The sequence below is a fragment of the Ruditapes philippinarum genome, unplaced genomic scaffold (genome assembly GCF_026571515.1).
Source record: "Ruditapes philippinarum isolate M1 unplaced genomic scaffold, ASM2657151v2 ctg2253_1_1_1_1, whole genome shotgun sequence".
Classification (NCBI taxonomy): domain Eukaryota; kingdom Metazoa; phylum Mollusca; class Bivalvia; order Venerida; family Veneridae; genus Ruditapes; species Ruditapes philippinarum.
Window position 1 is genome coordinate 350780 of NW_026852746.1, and position 9546 is coordinate 360325.

General features: G+C 31.6%; 1 protein-coding gene across 1 annotated transcript; it reads right to left on the reverse strand.

The window, feature by feature from the left end:
• Window positions 1-1832: 1832 nt before the first annotated feature.
• On the reverse strand, window positions 1833-7700 carry LOC132723317 (pre-rRNA-processing protein TSR1 homolog). The gene is made up of 8 exons (XM_060708001.1): window positions 7564-7700; window positions 6542-6701; window positions 5875-5926; window positions 5024-5229; window positions 4062-4164; window positions 3406-3546; window positions 2902-2976; window positions 1833-2217 (listed from the first exon to the last, which is right to left on the reverse strand). Exons 1-8 carry the CDS (start codon window positions 7698-7700, stop codon window positions 2000-2002), a joined length of 1092 nt encoding a protein of 363 aa, XP_060563984.1. The 3' UTR covers window positions 1833-1999.
• Between the last annotated feature and the right edge of the window lie 1846 nt (window positions 7701-9546).

Here is a 9546-nt window from a genome sequence, read left to right on the forward strand (position 1 = left end):
TCTTTTAAGTCTTCAAATTTACATACAATCAAATATTAGACAATATGTTGTGTCCGCTCTATAAATCCTATACTAATGGAGGGACTTTCTTCAAACTTTACTCAAATGTTCATCCCAACTTGGCAATGTGCAGAACCCATCTTACCCTTGTGCCAGCTTAAGGTTAAGGCCACACTTAAAGGTCAAAAATTGTCTTACAAAATGTTCAGTATATTGGGAAAATGAAAGGTTATTTGTAACTGTTTCAAACATGATTTGACACTGTATATTTATACTATTACCTGTACAATTAGTCTTTTTTCACCAGAGATAATTTCTTTTTATGTATATGTATTTGTGCTACTAAAGTTATTCCCTTAACAACCTTTCCAAGTCGTCTTCTAAAATCTATTATATATACACACGGTCTTCTATAAGATATTTGTTATATAGTTATGGCTCTGGATTTGTTTGGTTAAACCAAACTATTGGTGATAATAGTGTGTTTCTGTCTTGCTTTAAACAAAGACTTGTTGATTGTAAATATCAAAACTGTTGTCAACAGATACATGATTCGTCTCGTTATAATGCATTTAAACAATTCAAAGCTACCTTTAATGTTAAATCCTGAAAGATATTTATGTATTTATCTACCATTTTATGTAAGAAAAGCATTTGCAACATTCCGTTGTTCAAGTCATAGTTTTTTTTAATTTTTAAACTGGACGTCAGATCGGTCTTTCGTTATTGTCAATATTGTTATATATTGTATTGGCATTGAAGATGAATTTCATGTTTTCTTTAAATGTTACAAAATTTAATGTTGAATGTGTAGATTTTTATTTTATATATGCAGTGTTCTGGTGATGATAAAATAAGATCAGTTGCATTTTTGTTCAAGCCATTATGAAACAAGAAATGTATAATAATATTACACAATCTTAGACATATGATGTTATATTGTATAATGTATTTTGGGTCGGAGGCCTTCTTTATAATACCAATAAAATTTGAATTGAAAATTGAATTGAATTTTATATAATGTTTTGTTTCCCTAAACAACATCATCATCTTAAATTTGTCAGTATGGTATCAGCACCCCAACTACTAGTTTGAGTTAGGACAATGAATTGAAAACTGTCAATATTACAAGAGGGGAATGATGGATCTTACCTTGCTCACGTAATTATACAAGGAACAATTAATATTGTAAACTATAATTTAAAAGCAGATATGAAGTCTTAATCTGAAACTGATACCACAAAAATCTTAAACTAATGCCACAAATTCATATCTGCACCTGAAAATGTGGCTGCTATTGCTTAGAGAAATCAATAGTTACTTTTAAATGAGAAATCAATTGTTGCTTGACAAACTTAATGGTTTCTTTGTAATGAAAGTCCATGGTAGATTCACTCATTGCTATGGAAAGTCAACAATTGTTATGGTGTATACTGGATGCTATGTAAAAAGCAAATGGTTTTGCTTTGGAAGTCAAAGGTTGCTTTAGAAATTTACTGTTTGCTATGGGAAGATAATGGTTGCTATTGAAAGCCAATGACTGCTATGAAATACATCTGTCGTTTTGGAAAATCAATGGTTCCAATTGAAATCACTAGTTGATAAGGAAGTCTCGGGTAGCTATGGAAAGTCACTTGTTGCTATGGAAATGAACAAATACAAGTTTCTATTGAAAGTGAATGGTTGCTATGGAAAATCAATTTTTGCTACGGAAAGTAATTACTTCTATGGAAGTTACTAGTTACTTTTAAAAGTCTGGCTGCCACCAAACTCACTTGTTCCTAGGGAGAGTCACTGGTTGCTAAAGACAGTCAAAAGTTCAACAAGCAAAACTCATTAAAAGATTTTATTTCTCTCATATTTGTTTTCTTGTTGTGAAATAAAAATTTCCGATATTTCAATAACAAAAATCTATTAAACAAATCTCCGGTAAACAAAAGCCAAGGCTTGCATTAGTTAGGAATTTTAACAAAATGTCTTCAATAAAATATTCAGATATCTAATCGAACATGGCAAACGCTGCTCCTTCTTTTTCTTCATCTTCCTCGTCTATGGTTTCCATGGAAACATAGTTAGATGACCTTGCTATACTTGTAGGTCTGTTTACTACAGGACTGTAGGTCCATTTTGGAAACACTCTCTTGTACAGGTTCATCAAAACAGTATCTTGTGACTTAAACTGTCCATCAAATACACACTTCATATGTCCATGTGTTCCTGAAAAAAAGCACACGATAGTTATATGTGATTTATCACTTCCTCATTGATAGATATGAATCAATAGTATCACCTAAACATATCAGAAATCAGTACACCAGACCAAATATTAAATAAATCATAACCCTAACTGTTTTTAATGGATTAAACTTCAAACATGTTTCATAAATTTGGATGTTGTCATGCAGCTAATTTGGATTTTGTCAGAGAGTTCTGAGTAATGTATGTATGGCTATACTCCAGCTATATTGGTGGATGACATTGGAAGTCCTTATGCGCATTATTTCACTCAAAATGCATTTTCCAGCAACAAGCAGATTATAAAAGTTTCACTAGTCTTTTACAATTTCATCAAAGAAAGAAGTCGGTGTTCCTTCGTGATTTGGAACCCTCACAAGTCACAATATTTAAATAATTCAAACAAACCCTTAACCCACTTAAATGAACTTGTCCAGCTTCTATTCTGGAATTGTCAATCATCATATTCAGGGGATATCTAGATAATAAAAAAATAAGCCTGTCAACCAACAGCATAACGACTGGTCATACCGCACTAGCTCTATACTGGTGACAATGGCTAGTGTATCAGTTCAAACAGTTAAAGTTAAAGCACACTTTCAAAGATGGCCATACAGGCCAGGAGTCTGATTTAAACAGATTTAGAATTATACTATAAATGTATACCTAATGGTTCCTTAATATGACCTCTCCTACCCCATTTCGTGTTTAACTCTACTGGTTTAAACCAGTTTATATCCTCTGAAAATATAAAGAATCTTTCTTGTCACTAACATTGAATAAGAAATGATTATTTTATTAAGTTATTTTAGTTGACTGGTTATGTTAATTGTAACAGTGTATGTTGATAATAAAACAGCTATCATGATGATCTATAACTTTTCATTCCTTATTGAAGGACAATATAATATCTCCCCTATCTTAAGTTGTTCTATGTGACTGTTAATATCATATATGTCCCCCACTTTTCTCTTACTGCATTTTTACAACAATAGGGTATAGATTGCCACGACATCAAAATAACATCACATGATCCTTTTTCTTATATGAATTATAAATTTCTAACTAGGATTAATTGACAAAATTACAGATTTCCAACATCACTAATATCACTTCTCTATATTAATGAACAGAACATATATCTGACAATAATGGTCACACTGGACTTACCTCTATTAAAGAACATATATCTGACTACACAAGACTTCTTGTGAATCTTTAGAGGATGGCCACTAAGTACAGCACGTTTAACCACAGTTCTGTCTGGGTCTACTGATAATGAAGATCCCTTAGCAACCAGTTCTATCTCACCTAAAATGTAAAATTATTGATATTAGATTTATACTAAGATATGAATGTGTGGGAAGTAGTGTTTTCCTTCATAAACCTTGATGACGATACAGTGCTTTCATTCAATAGATGATATGAACAAATATAGGTTATTACGGTATGATATTGAAAATGAAAAACAAATTTACACTTAGGTTTGAAAACATGTACATTAACTATTATAAATACAGTTTTGTCTTAAAACATACATCTGAGTTTGTTTTGGACATGATTTCATTCATATGTATTTACTGAAAATGTCTTATGGCAACTTTCCAACTTGAGAGATGGAAGAAGACAGCAGGTGCCCATTTGTGTATTTTTACACACACAAGCAAGCATGTGAGTTGATAACCACCGACCACTGGTAAGCTAAATGGACAGCGAAACAAGCAAATTGTAAAGATGCTTAAACTATCTGGGAAAACACATTCTCTATACAAGAGAGGTACTTGCAGGCAGGACAGTTATTAAAGTAATTAAAATGTTTTCTTTACCAAATGGTCTATCTTGGAGGACAAGTACTGGTGCTGGAGGGAAGGAGATTGGTGCAAATAATGTAGCAACAACATCTGTGTCCTGGGGCATAAACCTCTCAAACTGTAATATAACATAAACCTCTCAAACTGTAATGTAACATAAACCTCTTAAACTATAATATAACATAAACCTCTCAAACTGTAATATAATATAAACCTCTCAAACTGTCATATAACATTAATCTCTCAAACTGCAATATAACATAAACCTCTCAAACTGCAATATAACATAAACCTCTCAAACTGAAATATACATGAACCACTCAATCTGTAACATAACATAAACCTCTGAAACTGCAATATACAAAAAAAACTCTCAAACTGTATATAACATTAATTTCTCGAACTGTTATATAACATTAACCTCTTAAACTGTATACTAACATAAACCTCTCAAACTGTAATATAACATAAACCTCTAACACTGTAAAATAACATAAACCTCTCAATCTGTAATATATCATTAAACTCTCACACTGTAAAATAACATAAACCTCTCAAATTGTAACATAACATTAACCTCTCAAACTGTAACATAATATTAAACTCTCACACTGTAATATAACATAAACCTCTCAAACTGCAATATTATCTTGTCTTTAATAACATTTTTCTTGAAATTGTTCATCATCAAAAAAAAACAAGTTAAGAGGTAATAGAATATGCTAAAAATCTGATAACTAAATACACTGTATAAGATATACATATCATATGATCCCCCTCAAAATGTCATAGCAAATTTTAAACTGTTCTATTAAAAGAAGTCACATGCAACAATAATGTAGCAGTTCTATATTTTAATAACATCTAACAAGTTGATGCAAACACACATTATTATGTGTATCATTAATTTACATCAGATAAAGATATGTAAAATAAAAATGTAAAATATAAATATCTGTAGGAATTATAAAACATACTTTGTGTTTGTTGCCATTTGTATGTTGAGAGAATATTGGATTAGCTGTAAATCGTCTGCAACCAATGTGGAAGATAAGTTTATCCTTTGATTTGATTGGTCGACACAGGTCATGTGACTTGCGAAGAACTAAATTAATGACGGACATTTTCTGCTCATGTGGTAACAAACCAAATACAACAACTGGTGCACCAGTCTCATGCTTGTCTGTAAAACACAAAAACATATTATCTTTAAAACCTCCAAACACACTAAGACAATCTCTATGTGTAATAATTTCTATATTTTAATGAAAAGTACAATGTAACCTTTTCCAAACTGATAATAAATTTCTGAATACTGATACTATATTGTAGCATGTTCAAATCATCAAATGTTCCATACATGTGAACTATTTTAGATGATCAAGTTGGAGATTCTCCTTCAAAAAAGGGAGATTTTAGACTTGCAATAAACAATGAATAAAGTTCTGACATCAAAAAGAGTGAGATTTCTTTAATTTGTGAAAATACACCATATTTAAAGAAAAATCTTTAAAAATAAGGCTGCAGAAAGTGGAATGGGAGACTCCCGCTAAAAATGGGAGAGTTCACATGTGATTACTTTCAGATATTTGTAATTAATCATTCAGGTTTTCGACCTTCGTGATTATATGTATTACTGCACATCTGAACTCCATACCGTGCTATATGTATAACACAGATCTCTCAAAATAAAATTATTTTCCTTATTATAGTTCCAAACGGAAAACAACACCTTTGTACAGACTGGTTTGTAGTTAGTTTTAATTCTTTAATCTGTATATTAACCAAAATTTGTGATGGTACAAAAGTAAAGACTGTATTAACTCACCCATGAATGATTTAGGAACATTTGCTATATGTAACCTCACATATGTCCATGCCTGAAAGATAAAGTAACACCATCATTAAACAAATTGAATTGAAGATGTTTGGTTATACAATACTGATATAAAGCTGTTATATTAATGTAAACCTGTTACATCAATTTATTACGTGATTTTCAGTGGACAGTGAACTTATATTTTGATATTTAACTGTGAATTTTCAATGTATTTCCGAGTGCATTTCTTTTTCATCTATTAAAGATTTTTTTCTGTTTTAGATGTATTACTTGATCTATGTAAGAATTTTAAATTTTATGCTTTTAGGTATTTTGACCTCAGTGGAGTTCTTTTATGTTCTGGACCAAAATTAAGTGTGAAAATTTATAAAGGGCAATTACTCCAAATTTATGCAAAACCAAATCTCGTTTTTACAATCTATCCTTGTATGAAGCTTTAATTGACGGCACCTAAAATTCTTGAGTTATGCCCCTGACAAAAATTAAGCATGAAAAATTACAAAGGGCAATAACTCTAAAATTATGCAAAAACAAGTTATGATTCTTATGAATCTTAACCTTCAGTTCTTGTGAACAAAAAGCATTTTTCAAGGCATCATCAATAAGATTTCAAGCAAGAAAGGACTGTATGAAATTTTTGAAAAAGAATATTTACCAAGACACTACTATCAAGTTCCTCTTCTTCAATATCATTGTACAAAATCTTTCTTGTCATTCTTTTAAAATTTTTAAACTGGAAAATTTTAGCATAGTCAAATGGCGAATTTTCTTTTGCATCCCACGGTGATGAACGAAATCTTTTCAATCCACGATATCTAAAAATACAATTTATCAGTCATTGAATTCAAATAGTGGAATGATATGTACACATGTAGAGGGTTAATTCATTAAGTTTAAAGGGTCAATGAAATATTTGAGCCATGCCACGACAAAACTAACATAGTGCGATTGCGACTAGCATGGATCCAGACAAGCCTGCGCATCCACGCTGTCTGATCAGGATCCATGCTGTTCGCTTACCAACCCTATTTCAAGTAGAGAACTGATAGCGAACAGCATGGATCCTGATCAGACTGCGCGGATGCGCAGGTTGTTCTGAATCCATGCTGGTCACAAATGCACTATTTTGGTTTTGTCGTGATGCGGCTCATTTATTTACTCCTCTTACAGGATTTTTAATGACTTATTTTTAATCTTTCTGAAAATCTAGTATCAATTCATTTAAATTCACACAATTGCAGAAAGCCAATAAATGTAGATGAAAATTTAAAAACTTTATTCAAATTCTTAATGTAAATAAATATCTCAGCAATTTGGAATGCTTTCCACTCTGGGTTCCTGGCCTTTGTGACATATCACAGACTGTGTATGAATACTATATATCGGAAGGTCACTGTGACCTTAATCTTTGACTTTATCACACATTAGGGTCACTGTTACCATGATCTTTTACTTCATAACTCATTAGGGTCACTTGAGCTTTGACCTACTGACTCAGATGAGTCACCATGACCTTAAACTTTGACTTATTAATTCATTAGGGTCACTGTAACCTTGACCTTTGACCTACTGACTGATTAGGGTCACTGTAACTTACCTATTGACTCAATAAAGAACCTTATACTTATGAAACATTTTGTACTTTAACATAATTTTCGATATGTACTACATACTTACTTTTGAAATCGTGTACGTGCAGGAAGATCTTGAGGTGTATCTATTTCACCTGGGAACATAACATGTTGTTTCTCCTGCTTTAATTTGGCAAATCTAAAATGTAAGAAACAATGTTTAACATGACAAAAATATTTCATATTTAACAAGAAAATGAGACTGAATGCACCTTCATTTGTGCAAACAATTGTTCCAAGACATCTTGCACATGCATTCGTCTATTTTGCCCTTCTGCCATTTTTCTGAACTTTTTATAAATGAATAAAACTGGAAACATTTGCACCATCCTGGATTATTTATGTTGACCCCAGATTATAGAAACAATAAAGATATTTTCTTCTGCATTGTTAAGTGAATGTAAATACAGAAGTCAACTACATGTACAGTATAGATTTTTAAAAAAAGCTTGTTTTTGTTTTTTGTTGTTTTTATAAACAACGTTTCGGCCATAGAAAAAAACGTATACGTGATACGACGTCAAAAACAACAATTTGGCGTATTAAGTCAAAAAACAGGATCTAAATAAATAACAAAAATATTGTGGCTAAACTTAATAACAAATCTTTCTTTTCAGTGTTAATATACATATCAATTACGACTGATTTTTGTAAAAAAAATTGTTTCTTTCTGTAATGAAATAATTTCTCAGGTGAGTGATAAATATTAGTCTTATTGGTTGTGAAATGTAGAAAAACTAACCTAATTTGTAACTAAACGCAAAGATCTTTTCTTTGGGCTGGTTTGTCTTGTAAACTGATAAAACATGCCTCAAAGGCCCTTGGATATCGTCCCTTACGTAGTCAAAATATCTGTCTGTGAGTTCAAGTGGATAGGTCTTCTTTACATCTATAAAACTTCAATTTTTGATAATGTTCTTACTGTTTCGTATGGTTTCGTATTAAAGCGATTCATATTGTATACCCTTATTTTAAAGCATGCTGCTTTTTTTATATAAATATAAAACGTTCGCTAGTAATATAGACTCATAAGCAGTATGTAAACTGCTTCATGTTGCTAATCTAAACATTTTACTTCAAATTTAATTTTAAAATTTGATTTTGATTTAAAAACAATTTTTACGATAAGGTATTAGCAAGTCTAATTTCTATGAAGATGAAGTTAATTAACTTGTAGGTACATATCGGGTCTTAGAGTGAGGTTTTGTGCAATTTAAACCGGTTTAAACTCCCCAGTAGTGTTAATTCTACTATTCATTTTAAGGACGTACCTTTTTGTGTTCCTTCATTTGTTTTACATGTGTGTATTGTTACATGTTTTAAATGTCTAATTTTGTTTAATTGTCGTTTAGGTTATTTACTCTCCATTTCCCCTCTTATACCATTTTGTGCCCGCCCATTTCTACCAATTTCCCTTACACTCCTTGTCGCTTAACTTTCTAGTATTGGCCCTTTTTAGTTGTAATCATTCCTAATTTTTCACTTATTAAATGCCCCTCTCCTGCTTTCGCCGCTCTTGCCTCCTCTTCCGACTTTGGTTCGATGCCTTCTGGGTAGCCTGCTGTTATGGCTGAATTGTGTCGGATGCTGCGTTCTGTGAACGTCACTCTTGCCTTATTAATCTTTATTCTCATTTTTCATTTCCTGTAACTTAGACTAGTTTAAGTTAATGAGTTTCGGGACCCTGGGTAGGGCAAATTTTGATAAAAATTTTGTAGAAATATTTAAGTTGATGCTACATGTCAAATATCTAAGCTCTGGAAAAAAATTTAAATTGATACATAATGATTTAGTGTGACATTAACCTGAGAAAGGTTGTTACATTAATAAATTGACTCATTTTTTCCAGGTAGTCTCAATTTTTTCCAACCGGTTTAAAAGGTACAGACAGGACACGAGAACTCTTATATAAGTCTAATAAACTCAAGTGATATCTTGGGTAGGCAATTTTTCACCTCAAAAAGCCGATCTTGTGTTCTAGAGTTCGTCGCATTATAAGTAATATATCTCCCAAAATAGTTTTTTTTTC

Bases quoted from the DNA above. Each gene is read 5' to 3' on its own strand.
- LOC132723317 (XM_060708001.1), bottom strand. From the start codon at position 7,700: ATGAAATATTTTTGTCATGTTAAACATTGTTTCTTACATTTTAGATTT. The intron at 5,927-6,541 runs GTAAATATTCTT...TTTATCTTTCAG, and splicing joins AACTTGATAGTAGTGTCTTG to GCATGGACATATGTGAGGTT. The intron at 2,977-3,405 runs GTAAGTCCAGTG...TTATATTTTCAG, and splicing joins ATATATGTTCTTTAATAGAG to AGGATATAAACTGGTTTAAA.